General features: G+C 40.0%; 1 protein-coding gene across 1 annotated transcript; it reads right to left on the bottom strand.

Annotated features, from left to right (window-relative positions):
• Positions 1-2,436: 2,436 nt before the first annotated feature.
• On the bottom strand, positions 2,437-17,169 carry LOC139608314 (inhibitor of nuclear factor kappa-B kinase subunit alpha-like). The gene is made up of 22 exons (XM_071461936.1): positions 17,037-17,169; positions 16,075-16,193; positions 15,308-15,402; positions 14,951-15,068; positions 14,088-14,157; positions 13,902-13,990; positions 13,725-13,814; positions 13,342-13,466; positions 12,516-12,623; positions 12,135-12,270; positions 10,968-11,162; positions 10,108-10,210; positions 9,784-9,907; positions 9,157-9,308; positions 8,961-9,022; positions 8,744-8,853; positions 7,436-7,485; positions 7,181-7,286; positions 6,878-7,025; positions 6,011-6,147; positions 5,238-5,337; positions 2,437-4,508 (listed from the first exon to the last, which is right to left on the bottom strand). The coding sequence occupies exons 2-22, from the start codon at positions 16,177-16,179 to the stop codon at positions 4,443-4,445; spliced, it is 2,289 nt and encodes a 762-aa protein (XP_071318037.1). The 5' UTR covers positions 16,180-16,193; positions 17,037-17,169; the 3' UTR covers positions 2,437-4,442.
• Between the last annotated feature and the right edge of the window lie 157 nt (positions 17,170-17,326).

Below are 17,326 nucleotides of genomic sequence, written 5' to 3'. Positions count from 1 at the left end.
AGAAAAAAGCTGCTCACAAATCCTTTGTCAGAACAACCCCCACAAATATTCAATGTCAGATGTATAAATCTAACTATAAATGGACAAAACAAACCAGATTTAAGCCACTGCTTTAACTCACTGCTCCGACGGGGGAGCTGAGAATTAAGGAATGTAGACCAAGAGCAGGGGGCTTGTTTCTCACCAAGAACCCAACTGATTCACTCTTATTCACCAGCTCATAAAACAATGGTTTACAATGACTGTGACTTGTTTTACAACAGGGATTTGTCTCTGCTCGTTGCCCGCTCAGATCAGCGGTTTGCCGGGCACATTCTGCAGGAGATGATATGTGGTGACGAAATCCTGCTTCAAAGGGATCAGGGCGTTTACTCAAACGTGCAGCCAGTGGTGTGTTTGTTCTGATTCACATTCCAGTTTCAGAATAATCCACAAGAAAACCGCAAGACTGTCCAACAACACATACCAGAGTAACACCAGGGTTGGTCTCTATGTGGTCTAATTTTATCTTATCTTGATCGATTATGAGTCATGTTTCAAGGTTTCTGGCTGTGACTGTGTCTTGTCTCAGAGGAAAATTAATTTTAAATGTCAAAACAGCAGAATATCATTGTTGACAGCCTTTTCATTTTGAATGTGTCGACGTGCCAAAGGCTGATACAGTAAAGTAAAACTCTCTGGGGGCAACCACGACTTTCCATGCTTGTAACACTCCTGACAAATCATTTCCTGATGTGTGGTAAAACAAACAAGCCTGGCTTAAAGCGACTCAACTATTAAAAAAAAAAAGAAATCAGGTCATGAGGAGGAAGGAAAAATTGATAGAGATAATCTGACCAGCTCAGTGACTCAGTATTAATCACTCAGTTTGAAGGCTGACCAACCCTGGTTGAATAGTTGAGTCAAATTATCTCGATTGTTTCCAGCTTCTCCTTTTTCATAGCAGGACAAACTGCAGCTGTACTACAGAAGTTTCCGTCAATGTATCATAATGTGAAAAAAAAAAGTAGAGCGGAGGTGACAGCAGGTGTGTAGTCACAGCTGTCTCATTAACCTCATGTGTCATGACGTCCTGTGAAAGTTGAAAGTACAGGAACTGATCACCAGCGACTGTCCTCAACTGCAGTGGACCCCAACCTGGGATCAGGACCTCACATGGGGTCTCCAGGTAAATCTGAAGGAACCACCAGATAATTGAAGGGATGAAAAGATTTTTTTTTAAATTTTGTTTTTGATTTCTGTTACACAACATTGTTTTTTGGTTGTGGAACACTTAATTCTTTCACCTCTTTCAACAACTCTCTGGTTGAACTGTGTAACTCTTGTCCACATTAAGGCCAGAGATGAGGGTCAGATATAAGTAGATATTGCTCTGCTGGTTCTCCACAGGGACATGTCCCCACTGCTGTATATCTTTATACAATCATAACTGTGGGAATCAGTATGGGGACAGGCACAATGTCACTAAACAAGACATGGCCAACTTCAGAACACCACGGCTGTCCACCATTGCCACGATTGGAGGAGAAAAACTGTACCAAAAATGACGGATGTGGACTGGAATTTCTGCTAAATCAACCAGCGGGAATTCCTTGTGTAGCTTTTTTGTCACAAAATCTAGTCAGTCAAAGGGTCAAGTGGGGTCAAGCACTTGTAACAACCACCTCAAGATCTCTGTACATCCCACAGACAGTTCACTGAGTCTCTCTAAACCTTCATATACCACAGTATGGTGACCTGAAAGTCAACAAACAACTAAGAGTCTACAGCTGTTCCAGGAAAATGGGATGTCGAGCGCTGCAACAAACACAAGGTTTTAAGGTCCATGAGTTCATGAGTTGCTTGATACTTTATCTCTGTAAACTAAAGGCGTGAGAGGAAGAGACATATTTGGTGAAAATCCTGTTGGTAGCAAGTTGTAAAGGAACCGTGGGAAGGCAGAGACACAGACAAAGGACCAATGACTAACAATCATTGATAAGATCCAACTCATTTTTTGAAAATACAAGAAGCAAAGCTGGAAGAGAAGTGGACATGACACATCACAACAGAGCTGCAAACTAATCCATCAGCAGTTCTCTACAGAATAAGAATGAATTTCCCAAGCACTGTACTTACTGTAACTGAGTAATGTCATATCAATTGATAATTGGCACAAAACACAAATAACAGCTGAGGCTAATTTAAATGTTTTGCAGGAAAATCAATGCAATGGACAAATAAGGACGGAGGATCACAAAATGATTACAGTCTGCACAAAATATGTTCAGGTTCTTGGCCTGACTGAGTGTTATTCATAGAGCCATGCTGCAGGCTAAAAATAAATATGAGTTCATACATCATTATCTGATTTTCTTTTAACTCTCAAATATCAACACCGACCTCAGAAATCCAGTATCCAACAGTCAACATCAAACATTACAGTCAACACCAGCATCATGCCAAAGTCTTTATTTTATTACCAGGCAAACATTTGATCTATATACAATGACATTTCTAAAAATTAAACATTCAGAGACAAAGTTAAACCATCAGATGGAAACATATTCAAATGGTGAGAAAAATGACAAATCGAGTTACTTAAATACAAAAAATATTTTCTCCATTGCACTTTGACTTCATAAATACAACTCAGAAGGTTATTTTCTCTCTGGCCCAAAGTAACCACATGACAACACAGTTAGCACCTGACGGTGTAACTGCAGTACATTCAGTCGTTTACTGTCCCGGTTTCCTGTGAACATCTCAGATCCACTCACTCCGCTTCTCTTCACTGTGGATCAGTGGTTGAAGATGCAGACTGTGCTACAGCGTTTAATGGAAACCAGGCTGTCACACCTCCACGAAAGTGCTGCGTTCACATCATATGATGAGGATGGATGATAGAGTCGCATGTTTACAACTAAAGCTGAAAGGATTAGTCAATTCATTGATTAGTCGAGGGCTGAAACTAACAACCAAACACTTGTTTTGTCCGACCAGCAAAAGCTACTGAAAAATATATCAGTTAATCAACTAATCACTGCAGCTCCAGATTAGTCAATTGACAGAAGCTTATTGGACAAATATGATTGATTGATCATTGTAATGTGAGAATTTGCTGCTTATGTGTGTTTCATATCATTTTAAACTGAATGTCTTTGTGATTTAGCCTGTTTATTATCAGAACACGTCGCCTTGTGCTCTGGAACATTGTTTCGAGTGCTCGTGGACAACTTGAGACACTTGTTTGACAGCAGAGTCGGTTGTGTGAGGGTTAAAAAATACTGTGCATTGACAATATAGCATGAAATAAATTCACTTGATCGATGGTAGATTTTGTCTCACTTTTTAAATTAACAGCTAAAAATGAAAATAACTATTTCTCAGAACCAGTTTGACCAGTGATTCTCAGTTTACTACCGTTTAAGATGGAGAAGCTGGGAACATAAAATGTTTGGTTTTATGCTTAAAAATTGACAATTGATTATCACAACAGGTGCCAATAATCTTTCCTTGCACTCGACCAATCAATTAATCGACTGTTCGTTTAAACTTGACTACTGATTAACTTTTTCTGCTTTATGACATGAACGCAGCATAAACCGTCCAAACAAATAGTATGTGCACATAAATGAGACTCAAAACCATTTTGAAAAAGACAGATGTACATATAGACACAGTATAAACATAATGGCCTGCCACGTCTGTCACACGTATCATGACAAAAGACTTTCGCCTATGATATATAACACTTTGTTTAATAAAAATGAACATGTACATAGAATCTAAATCCCAGACTGTTTATAGTAAAATATATCAAATTGATTATGAGAGACAATAACAGTTTCCGTCTTGTCGTGACTGTAAATTCTGCGACAGTTTTGGCATCCTGGAACGTTTCATCTCTTCACAGAGAGGATACATGGGAGTATCAAAGTGCTGTTTGCTTGATTGTAATTTTCTCCTTGCCCCCCCCCCCCTTTCTCCCCCACCACTTCCTGTCTTTTCCTTGTGTCACGAGGCTGACCTACTTCCCTTGTTTCTGCCGAATATTCTCCCATGTGATGAATCCACCTCGAATCCCCCAAATCAGGTGCTACAGTTTGCTCAATTTTGCAAGAACAATAAAAATGAAAATCATCAGTTTTTATGAGTTATGATAAATATTGTGCAGCAAAAGGAGGAGTGAAGAGACACAGCTTCATTTGTTTTCTCATACAAAAACAAGAATATTCATTGATCAAACTTTCCACCATGTGAGAAGATGGGAGTGGACAGACACCACTGAGCATGTGCAAGCTCTGTCTTATTTTTTTTTCTTTTATAAGAGAACTGTTTTTAAGAGAATATCCCTAGTCCATGTACAACTATACAAGGTTTGGTGCCACTCCGCTGTGTTATCAGCTCACAGTCCTTAGTGTTACTCGGAGCACAAGCAGGGATGGAGGACGCGACGGGTCTTAAGCGTTTCGCTTTTTTAATTTTGTTGTTAAAGTTTCGTATTTTGTCCAGCTCCAGTCTTGGTCCTTGAAAGAGGAAAACCACGATGTTAAGAGTTGAGATGACAAAACCAGAATTAGAGAAAAGTATTTCAGTAAAAAAGTTTAAAAAAAAGCAGCAACTACCCCAGAACGAAGAGCTTGTGTGTAAAATACCTTTATTTAAATACCTTTATATGTTTAAAGTTGGGTTTGTGTTTTTCCCCTTTAAGGATTTCTTAGATATTATTGTGTTGTCTGATCGTATCTCTGATAAACAGCTTTGGTTTGTTATGACTGTGAAGTCACATTTTATTTGGTCCTGTGACACTTTCCCAAAACTTTGGAGAAATACAAACTCCAAACTTATCTAGAAGAAGGTGAGTTTTCAGTGACCATAAGCTCGTACCTTCTCAGGTTCACCACTGACAGAAATGTTCATGCAGACACGCCGTGTACTTTACACATTTTTGTGTCTATTTGTCTATTTAATCTATTTAACTCTTTATGGTCTGCTCCACACATTCCCTCTTTTATCTGACGGGTTGTGACACATGATCTAAATAATAAATCAGACACATTCTAATCAATTCCTGCTGTAACTTTGTGTTTTTGTGTCTTTCTTTGCTGAGGTTCAGTTGCTTTTTAGATATAATAAAAATAAATAAATAGAAAATTGAGGACTGACAACATGATGTAAGTTTTAAGTGTTGTCCTTTCTTTATACTCCAGCGTCATTAGAGCTAAAACACCACAGATGAAAACCAGTGAACTCACCACTATGCTCTTGGCCTGTTCATCCGCGGCCTCCTGCATCAGGCTGGTCAGCTGACTGAGGTACTTCTGGTTCTCCTGCAGCAGGCGTGGGGCAGCATCACTGAGAGGGAGCACACATATAGAGGCCATTAGAGGCCAGCTCATCACATGAGGACTCCATCATGAATGTATGTACAATTTATATTGTATAAAAATGGCTCAGGGCAGAAAATGTACTGACAAACCACAAAAAGCAGAACTGACACGTGCCTGAAGTCACACAGTTCCCAATCAATATACAATACACTGACAACAGTAGGGTTATAAAGCAGGTCAAAGGATAATGATAATGTCTAAGACATCATGTATTCAATCCCATGGCTTCTCCATGTTTCATCAAAAAAAAAAAAACAAAAAAAAAAAAATCACTCAATAGATATTAGGAATTATTTCCACAGTGATCAACAGAAAAAAGGCTTTTTGATAAATAGTATAATATTAAACACCATAACTGAATCACTGAGACATGAAGTTGAACTTATAGGCACAAATAAAGTAACCGAACATAACTCATCCCTGATTCAGTCAGGGATGAGTTATGTTCGGTTCATGTCAGTTGATACAAGAAAGGGGAAATGTGCTCTTTGTGATTTTCTGTCATCTACATGCTGTTATAATGTCAGATGCCAGTCACTGTTTGAAACTTGAGGTGAACACACATAAAAAATTAGAGGTGAATACTTTTCTACAGGTGCTGTCCCAGCCTGAGGCAGTGGAACAATGCAGGCACTTACCTGTCATTTGGCCCAGGCAGGGAGGTTAGAGGATGCGGGGAGCTGACAGGCTGCGCTGACTGTGACCACTGAGAAACCTGCAGCAGGTTGGACGACTCGGGACTGGCTGCTATCGAGCTGCGTGACGAGTTCTGAGCCTGATGGAGAAAGACAGAGATCATACTGATACACGCAGCAATAACAAACACGCCGTTTCTCTCTTACAAAAGGAATGCAGGCAGCACACCCTCCCACTGTCTTTGTTTTCAGTAAGTTAGAGACTAGAGGAAGTGACAGAGAACATAAAGTAACACAGGCTTGAAGAGAAAGAGACAAGAGAGACAACATGGAACTGAAATGATCAGTTGATTCCTTGATTGACAGAAAGGAAATCAAACTATTTTGATAACTGATAAATCATTTGTCAATTGTCAATCAAAAATGTCAAACATTTACAAATTCCAGCTCCTACATCCTGTTTGACTTTGTCTTGTGTGACAGTGAACTGAATATATGTGAGGTTTGGACTGTTGGTCAGACAAATCACACAATGTGAAGACATGATATTGTGCTTCAGAAAATTATTTTCATTTTTCATTTTTTTTCTAACAGTATGTCGACCAAACGACAAATCAGTTAATGAAGAAACTGATGCATTGAGAAGCAGATAATGAAAGTTATTTGCAGCCCTAAGTGAGTGCAAGAAGGTTTAAATCAATTACAGTGAACTACTCTGGTTATCAAATCAAAGGCAGAGCTCTCAGTGAGAAAGTACAGATGAGCCCAAACATTATGACCTCTCACAGTAGGAGCGAAGATCATCTCATCCCAGAAAAACAAACAAAAACAAAAGACAAAAATGATAATGAACAATGCAGACTAACGTACACAGGCGATCTTCAGTAGATGCCAGAACTCTCTCTGTCTCTTTATCTGCATCTGCATCACTGTGTTGTCTGCATCCTTGATGCTCTCCAGAGTTTTCTCAATTCGAGGAAACAAGTCAATGATCTTCTGTTTGCTGATTAGGATCTTACTGTTGGGAAGAGATAGGTCAGGACAGGCCTTAAAATATAGTATTAATACAGAGATACCAAATGAGTGTGGTTAATTAATTAACTTCTAAGTAAAATCATGGGACATCTCCAGTAAAGTAAAAAAACTGAATGTCTCTGAGGACATGGATCTCACCTGAGGTGGGTGTATAGATCTTTGAGGACCTTGTCTTGGTTCTGGACAGTCTGGATGATGGCCTTCACCATCTCAGAGCTGTCACTGCTCACATCTGGCTCAGGTACTGAGAGACATGCATCAGAAAAACTACTTAACGCACATTTCAGTTTGACAAATGCATTCCTTTTTCTTTTTTAAGGGGACAGGGGACAAAAACCATTACATTATCATCATATTATGAATAAAGATCATTTTGATGAACATGTTTCTTACTTTTGCACTTCATCTTCAGTTGCTTATAGAGCTCAATGGCCTTTTCTTCTCTGCAATAAAAGCAACCGGTCAGATTCAAAGGTTTACAGACTGGATACTGAAGCTCTGTCACTGAGCCCTGACAACACACACACACCAGGAAACACTTGACAGATAAGAGCTAACAGCTGTTTATTTTGAGGTCGTTCAAACAGCAGGTTATTGTCGGGTGCAGCGTGTTTAAAATGCCATTAGACCGGAGCTCGTCTTGTCTGTCTGCCCCATGGAAGTGACACCAGCCAAAGCTTTTACAGCAGCACAGAAAAGGGTTTGTTTGTTTTTAAACTACAAACCTTTTAATGCCCATCTAGCTGTGGCAGGTGGTGAGTGGACAGCTGCTCAAAGCGCACATGAAAATATCTCGATCCAGTGGATGAGCAAACAACAATTTCTTTTTACGAAACATTTTCATCCTCAAATATAAATGGCTGCTCAGAGATTTCACAACAATCTGCACGCTGGATTTCTTGGTACTTTCTAGAAAGTTCTTTCACAATAGAAAATCTTATTAACAGATGTTTATAATCAAAAACTGGTGACCAAAGCAGTGTTCCCATAGATGAAGGGTTTAAGTGGAGTCATAACACAGATTATCTACAGTGTTGGTTTGGATTTATAGTTAATGCTGTGTCCATGCAATTTAAACTGTAGTTATAAGCAGCCCAAAACCAATGTAATTTCAAGTTGGAGATACTGATTTCTCCCATTCGGTGAAAAGAGCTACAGATGTGCCACAAACATTTTGCAGAATGGTTGAGAATGCACCACTCACTGTTGGCAGTTACATCAAAATAGTAACACTAATACAATCCATTCAGCTCATTTTATTAGAGCCATGTGATGTTCGTTTGTGTCTGGTTTCATTTGGTGACAAGCTGTAACTCATATGTTACACAACCAAAGACGCTAAGTCAGGCTTTTTATCTGATGTGACGACAACATTAGCACCAACAACCCTGCAAGAAAGAGTACAGTTTGCCTTTTTACAAGAGAAGGAGCCAAATATCCTGCAGAAAAATAAATTTTCACCTGAATGTGGAGCTAAATGAAAAGTTAAATAGTCTGAAAATCATTATTTTCATCAAATATATCTCACAATAAAATGTCTTCATGTTGACACAGATGTCTGTTGGGCAAAAACATCTGCACTTCATCGTGTATAGATGTTTTCATAACAAAACATAGGATAAAGACTATTGCTGATAACTATATAAATGAGGTATTGTAGTGTCTGAACCCAGACTGGGGTCAGACTCCATTAACACTCACAGCTGCTCCATCTTGTCTCCTTGGCGTCGGGCGTACGGACTCCTCTGAAGTTCCACTATCTCAGAGTGCAGAGCCATGATCTCATCATCCAAATGGCTCACCTCTGCCACCTGCAGGACAAAACAGGAATCAAACCGTCACACCAAGGATTTGTACTGGATAAACATCATAGGCCATTCTAATGTTTTACATATTTTGTCTTGTATACATGTATTACCTGTGCAAATGCAGCAGCTCTCTCCTCATTCTCCTGCCAGGCTTTCAGCATCTTCTCTGAGGCTTTGGACAAACACGAACAATTAATCAAAATACACATTGTGCTCAGTGTTATAAAAATATCCCCATGTGTAAATGTTCTCCACTAGAAGCTTAAGAATAAAATGAAAACAGATGGCTGCCCCTGAAACACTCACATATGCCATAGTGCATCTGATCGCTGTATTTCTCCAGGTCGTACTGGATGCTGCTCTTAAAGAAGTCCAGCTTGGCTTTCAGCTGCTGAGAGAAGCCGAACATGCTGTTCTTACACCTGGTCAGGTTGGTGTTGTAGCGCAGGAGGCTCAACCTGGAGGAGACAGTTCAGAGTCAGAGAGCTTGGTCCATACAGGCAACAGCTGCTTCTCCTGCAGGATTACATAATAAAGTACTTTGCATGGACTAAACCTGGAGTTATGTTAAATACAGAAGGGTCTTCTGTAGTTAATGTACAGGTAACATGTTAATTATTACTCTGATTATTCAATCACAAGTTTGAAAGGTTGTAATACAACTGTATAGGAATTGTTTATTAGGATTAAATCAAAACTTGAAGACCACACAACAAATTGCCCCTCAGGGATGATAAAGACCATGAAACCTTTTTATAAATAGACCAACATGAAAACAACTACATCTAACATACTTAGGTGTTTTGAAGGTTTGTTTACACCTGTAATATTTCTAAATATCATTAAAAGAAAAAAAATATGATTTTTCATCTGACAGCTGAATAATGTGGTAAAAAAACCCAAAAAATTACAGAAGTTGGTCATGTAACTCACATTGCAGCCCTCTGTCCTTGGAAGAGTCTGCTGTAGTCCTCCTTCAGACCACAGATGTAGCTCACTGCTTCACCCCAAACCTTCTTCAGTGCCACCAGGGGCAGCTGGGTCTTAGCCTCTTGGACTGCAATGTTAAAACAAGTATTAAAACAGTGGAGGACGCTGGCGACATGTGGTGGACTAAGTTGTCACTAGGGCTGATTTTCATCACCGTAAAAACAATTTTGGCTAAAAACCAGATTTTATACCTGAGCTACCACCACAAATAGTGTATAATTCAGTGGGAAACACAGCATCAGCAGCAGCAGCCTAAAATAAACTCACCAATAGTGTTGACTTTGTCAGGCAGCTGTCTGGCACTGAAGGGACCAGAGTACTTGGTGATGCTCTTGTCAAACAGGTAGACGATGTAGCTGTCCCAGCCTCTCTACACAGGAGAGATGGAAATCACTTTCTTGTAGCTCATTACTGGATCAGTCAAAATCCCTCAACGCACACACAGAGAGTGTGGTATGAATCTTAACGCCTGCACACGCAGCTTTTTTCTGCTTTTGCAAACATATTCCTGTCTTTGTAAATGTTTCCGTGGGAGACAAGAACATAAAATGTTTTCTCTGTCAGAGCCGGAGACTGTAGAGAGCTGACAGGACACGAGGGGGGTGGGATGGAGGATGACCGAACACTCGACATTAAAAAGATTTGTTCGATCAAAGATGGCAGCGCGTGTACAACGTGACGCCCAGCATCTCCATGTTACCTATATTTAACTGATTGTCTGATTGTATTTAACAGTGCATAGCCTCTTTTACACTGTACATATTACATAACTGCTTATTGTTTATACTGTATATAACATAACAAGCCCATTCTACCGAACAAACCCTTTATGAGGTTCTGTTTATATTGTACGTATAGTTAGATCCTTTCATACCTTCTCAACATTTTGTATAATGTTTTGTTTATTTTGTATGCATCACAGTTGCATCCCTTCTTTCTATAATACCCCATTAGTCTATTATTAGTTCTGTGCATTAGTTTATCTTTATACATCTCTGTCAGCACTGGTTATATGCTGACCTGCATTTAGCTGTACTGGTACTTCCTGTGTTCAACGATAAAGGTGAATTTAATCTAATGTTTTAAAGGGTTTAAAAGGAAATTACAGCGGTAAGTCGTCATCTTACCACTCCATCCAGGACACACTGTGCAGCCGGCTTCCTGGGGTCCAGTGACACGCCCGTCTCCTGCAGCAGCTCCTGGTTTACCACTTCGATCCTGGTCTCGGCTTCGATGCGCTTCTGCAGACTGTGGAGACTCTCGTCCGGAGTCAACTGGAAAGAGTGGACCTGAGCTGTGGTCATGTTCAGGATGTGGACAACCTGAAGAAACGGAAGAGAAGAGCTGTCAGTGCAGCTACTGGTGAGCTCACACAGTAACATCACCTCTACTGAATGTATCAACATGTCGTTTATCAGAATTTCTTCCAGCACCAGACACAGAAAACTAAGTTGGCATTTAACGTCTAAGGCGACACAACAAACCAAAACCCTGTATTTCGACTTCCATGTTCATACCCATCTACATACAAAGCAATGACCATGTAAGCAGTGACAAATACGACACACACCCAGCCATGTACACTGACAGCATTTTCAGTTCTCCTCAAGAAACACTCAGTCCTTAGAGGTAATCCCAGAGCTTTCAGTCAGAAAGAAGAAGAACTAGAATTACTGCCTCGCCTCCACCACTCAGCCTAGTTTCAGATTACATCCCTCTTTATCCACAGTCATGTAAAATATTAACCATTTGTGTGAAATTTTTTCATAACTGCTCTGTGAAGTCTTGCGTTATGGCTAAATGGCTAAATGGCTGTGTGATGTCACACTGACCTTTGACCACCAAAGGCTAATCAGTTCATCAGTCCCAGTGGACATTTGTGCCAAATGTGAAGGGATTCCCTTGAAGAGTTCTTGAGATATCGCGTTCACAATGCTTTGTGTGGTCACTGTGCTGTTGACCTTTGACCTTTAGCCACCAAAATCTAATCAGTTTGTCCTTAAGTCCTGGTGAATGTTTGTACCAAATTTGAAGAAGTTCTGTCAAAGCCTTACTGAGATATTTTGTCCACCAGAATGGGACGAACAACCTGAAAAACTGTTGTGATTGATACTAAAACTCAGGTATCACATCAGCATTAGCATAGAAAAATTTTAAATAATAGCCAGACCTTGTAATGACAGAGTAACCACCAGTATTTTCCCAATATTATGAACAGTGGCTCCCAGTAATGCTAACTGCTGACTCAGACGCAGGTGGTTTTAAAGGCCCTGGTAAAAGAGCTGTTAACTCACCTTCATACTTAGTATCTGCTCCAGAACTTCAAAGCACAGGGGTTTCTTAGTGTCGGAGTTCACTTTGCCTCCTCTCTGGACAGGATCCCACTTTAACATCAGCTGAAGCAGCGCCTCCATCGGCTCCAACAGTGTCCTATAAAACAGCCATTTAAACACATCTTCAAGGTCTGATTCGCTTTGTATTTTAATCACTACAACACAAGTTAAAGCTCCTGGCTTTAAAGGCTCCAGAAACGTGGGCAGTCGACAACAACACAATCTGTCCTCACAGAGAAGGAAACAAACCACGCATCATTATTACTGTTTGAAGTGATAATGTGTATGAAACAGCTGCCAAATCTTCCATTAGAGGAATTTTAGGAGTCACACAAGTCCAACCTGCTCAGATTGTTGGGGTAGGGGAGGTGTGTGGAGAATCTGACTTCTCCGTTCAGGTCCTCTACAGCCATGATGTCTTTTGGACCTTTATTCCGCACTTTGCTGGCCCTGTGGATGAAAAGAGACAGGAGTCGATTAAGTGACTGACAGAAAAATAATCAGCCACTATTTTTTTCAGGCAAAATATTCTCTGAAGTAAGCTGTTGAAATGTGAGAATTTGCTGCTTATCTTTCTCTTCAATTATTGAAACTTTGGACTTGAAGACGTCATCATCAGCTCTGTGAAGATGTGACGGGCATTTCTTCAAAATTTAGTGATGTTAGCTTGACTAAATGATTCACAAAAAGACTAAAATAATCAACAGAGTGATTGATGATGAAAACTGTCATTAGTTGCAGCCCTCGACAAGATGATGATAGTTTACATATCAAAATGATTCCATTATACAGAAATAAAATATTTTCGTCATATACATATACATTAAAGCAAAGATAGTTTAAAAGAAAAATGAACATTTCAAATTTCATTTTGGTTATGCTTCAAAATGAAATTGTCGGTCATGAAAAATGCTGTTTTCAGTCATTCCTAATCAACACTGACATTTATTCACAAAGGACATAAAAAATGATACCGGAAACTGTCAGTCACAATCAATCTACAAATGTGTGTCTCGTCTGTGTGTTTATGTTCCACTGAGTTATGACCGAGAAATTATTTTTGACATAAATTGCAGGAATAATGGCTCCATGAGCTGCTTCACTGCCAAACTACAATAACTAACTTCTCGTTGTTTGCCACAATGTTTTGCTTATCACGCAGACTTACCACTGCACAGGTTGCAGGTTGTGCAAGAAAGGACGGAAACCGCAACTGCATTCAAATACCATGGTGCCAAAGCTCCAGTAGTCCACAGTAACTGTGTATGGTTTGTTCTCAAAGAGCTCAGGTGCCTGCAGGGAAAAAGTGGAGCCATCAACACGAAGCATTTGGTCAACAATGACAGGTATGTTATTCACGTTGACGTTTTTTCCCTATTTGTAAATTAACGGAAAGTGATCATTTTCTACTGTTTATCCCACATATGCTTTTAAGTGAGAAGGTGCATTAGCGTTTCCACATTTCATCACATATGAAGGATTTAAATTCATAAGAATAACACTTAGATTACATAAAGCTTGGTGCATCTGAGGATAAAGAAATGACCTTACCAGGTACTGCAGTGTGCCAACAAAGGAGGTACACAGACTGCCCTGGTCCAGGTCTTTGGCGTAGCCCAGGTCAATGATTTTGTGAACGAGCTGTAGAAGAAAAAGTAACTGTGAGATGATGAAAACATGATGTAAAGTCAAACAGAGGAGGCAGGAAACCAAAAAGAAACAGTTTACCTTCCCGTTGATATTTTGCAGCACTATGTTTTCAGGTTTAAGATCTCTGTGTATGATCTTGTTTTCGTGCAGATACTGGATACCAGACCCTAGAGCGGGAATCAGTGGTTTAACTACGTGATAAGGCTTTAAAATCATATCTCAATGAACAAGGTGCACACAGAGAGAAGAAAACACTGGACATACCAACATCGTTGAGTAATGAGAGCACCTCGCTCTCCTTCAAACCGCAGCAGTTTTCAGGTTTGCTCAGCATCTGTGACCAAGACAAACACAACTCTGTCAAACCTGCAGTAAATCTACATGAGATGACAGAACAAAGACACAGCCCTCCTGACATGAGATGCACCGATAAGCTACACTACTGCAGTGTGAAATAAAAATCACACAACACATTATAATTATTACAAACTATAACTTTACTTTTTGTATATCTGCACTGGGAGAGGAGAAACGTAAACTCCAGAGTATGTTCACACTAACCCTCTTTAATTCCACCAAACCAGCATTTCTGACACCTTCAAATGGTGTTAATTAATAGTGAGGATGAGAACACAGAGAGAAAACCCCTCACTGTCATCACTTATTTGAACGTCCAATCACTCAGGTGTTCTCCTCAAGCTGCAATTATGTGGATTTTGTCATTAAACAGTTATTTTAATTTGCAGTGGTGCAGGTGTGCCTCATTAAAAGGCAGCAATTATCACCTGAGATCACATCATTATTTGTTGCTTGTTCAGTTGTTAACAACAGAAACCGAAAAATACAGAAAGATGAGCAGTAATTTACCACAGGACAGCAACAGAACAGAGGTTTAATCAGCTGAGACTCAGCTCAGGCTGTCACTCCTTTCCGGAAGTTGACAGTAAAACGCTGTTTTATTGTTTGTTGATTGAAGAGAACAAACAGAAAGAGGTTTAGCACTTTTCCTGTTGTTCAGAGACCTTTATTAAAATCACCTGTAAACACTGCTGTGGACACACAATGCTTTCACATGTAAACAGCATTTTTCAGCTTCAGCTGACTGTTCTCTTCCATGAGTCACTCACCTTCCTCAGGTCTCCTCTGGAGCAGTACTCCATGGCCAGCAGTGGAAGATCATTTAAGGCTATGTGCTTCATCTCCTCCGGGACATCTCGGGCTGTCACAACATTTAAGTGATTTAATCTGAGTGAGAGAGAAGGACGAGTTAGAGCTACACATTACTTTTTAATAATACCCATAGAGATTTTATGTCATTCACTGCTACCATGCTGCACAGTAGCTCAGGTGTAATTTCATCTAACTGAACATCTGCAGTTTCCTAAAGTTAAAGAATAACTGTGTATCATTATTGTGATGTCAGGATGTCAGCGTATAATGTCTTGAAATCAAATTGTCCCCACAGGAGGAAAATAAGTACAAACTTTTTCATGATCTGGATTTCTCTACTCCATCTGTCCTTATTCCTTGGTGTGAGCTCCAGACGGCACATCTTCACCGCCAGTTTTTCATTTGTTTCCTACAAAACAGACCACAGATATTTAGCACATAAATACATACAAATGTAATAAAAAAAAAAATTGTGTGTAGTTTTGGAGAACTCCTATAGAGTTGTATTCAACAAACCAACATTAAGAATTCTCCCAATGTTAATACTGTGTTAATTTTATTTCCTGACCTTACCCTTCTCTATCAGTACTTAGTAACTGGTAACTAAACCATTTGTCAGATATCAGCTTGTAGCAGCTAAGAATCTTTCTATTTATGTCTGATGAATTTTCCTCCACTCTTCCTGTAGATCAGGTTCTGAAATATGTCTAGTCTGTCCCGCTGACACAGCATGAACCAACAGAATATCAGTGATGTTCAGGTCAGGGGGGACTGTGAGGTCCGTTCCAAATGTTTTGTATTTGTATCCAGAATTTGCTGATATGTAGTGAAATCCGTTCTGTGAGGTTTTTGCTGTGTCACTTGCAGCTTATTTTATTTTAAGGAGATGCTAACTTTTGCATACAGCCGTATCTAGGTAGCTAGCTGGAGCACTATATTAAAAACAATGGGAAAACTGTGTAGGTGTGTTGTGATGCAGTTATTAAACTGGTTATTTTCCAATGTGTCCCCTTCATTCTTTTTACATGCGCTTGAGTGTCTCATGTCTGCAGTGTCAGGGCTTGTATGGTTCCACACTCACATGATGCTGGTAGAGGTAAACATGGGCAAAGCCGCCCATGCCCAGCCTCTCCTTCAGCTCCCAGTCTCCGCAGTTCTGATTCTGCCTGAAGGGAGGTTTCTCCATTGTTGCAATTAGACCTGCAACCATCAATTACTGGATTAGCTGATGGGACAGAAAATGAATCACCAACTACTGCTATGAATAATCAATTGATCACTTGAGCCATAGTTTAGTTTATTAAAATGGCAAATATTTGCTGTTATTAGCTTCTCAAACTTGGTAATTTGGTGCTTCACCTTGTCATACATGGTAGGAAGCTGATTATTTCTGAATTTTGGACAAGGCATTTGAAAATAAAGTTGATCAATTACAACAGGCGTTTCCTGTGGTTTCACAGGGGAAGAATCGATCAATCGAAATAATAATAAATGAAGGAATCCTGATTGCAGCTCCAGCTGTAAAGCAAGCTGGACCAAAACATAGAAATAACATTTAAATGACAACAACGACAAAAAAACCAACAGAGCTTTATCTTATTGCATTTACTTTCAAGACATTTGTGGTGATAACGCCAATTTCTTCTACCTACATAAAGCTACCAAGCACAGGGACCAGACTATGTCCTGGAAAAGCTGCAAGGCTAATGTCAGTTTACTTTCGATGTTAGCACAAAAATGCTGTCAAACTGACGGTTTGTGCCGATGTGGCATAATCAGGCAGGATATTCTTACACGTGTCACATTCAATTAAGAGGTGCCTGCTATGAAAATACACACACAAAGGAAAGTATTTGTAAGTATTAGCTCCTTTGGCTAACTGCCGAGCAGCTATAGTTTAGCCAACCAACAGCAGCCCGGGAAATAGCCGGGCCCCTTCACGAGCTCTCCAACATTAGGAAATGAGGCTTCGACGGCGGTAAAGTGTCACCTCGGTGGATGTTTTTGAGCCGAACCGCCGTTAAAGCGTGTTTTGAGACTTACTTGGGGGCTCTGCCACGGTGTCATGAGCCGCCGTCGGCAGAAATGTGGATGTGTCTTGTTGTTTTCAGGTCGGTGTCGCCTGCGCCTTGTGTACTTTCCTGCGTGACGTCACCAGAGTCCCCGGCTGTGCTCCTCCGAAACGACCAGAGGGAGCGTTCAAGAACACGACTGTCCGACCAGCACTAGAACTTTTTCCTCATCACCTTTGGGACTTTCTTGGGCCTCCTTATGAATAAAATAAATAAAGATAATAATTAATAATGGATAGTGTCAGATAATGAAAAATAGTT

Source organism: Trachinotus anak, unplaced genomic scaffold, assembly GCF_046630095.1.
Source record: "Trachinotus anak isolate AG129_WGS33_773 ecotype Australia unplaced genomic scaffold, CSIRO_AGI_Tana_v1 ptg000025l, whole genome shotgun sequence".
Lineage (NCBI taxonomy): Eukaryota > Metazoa > Chordata > Actinopteri > Carangiformes > Carangidae > Trachinotus > Trachinotus anak.
This window is presented reverse-complemented; position numbering and strand designations above follow the sequence as displayed.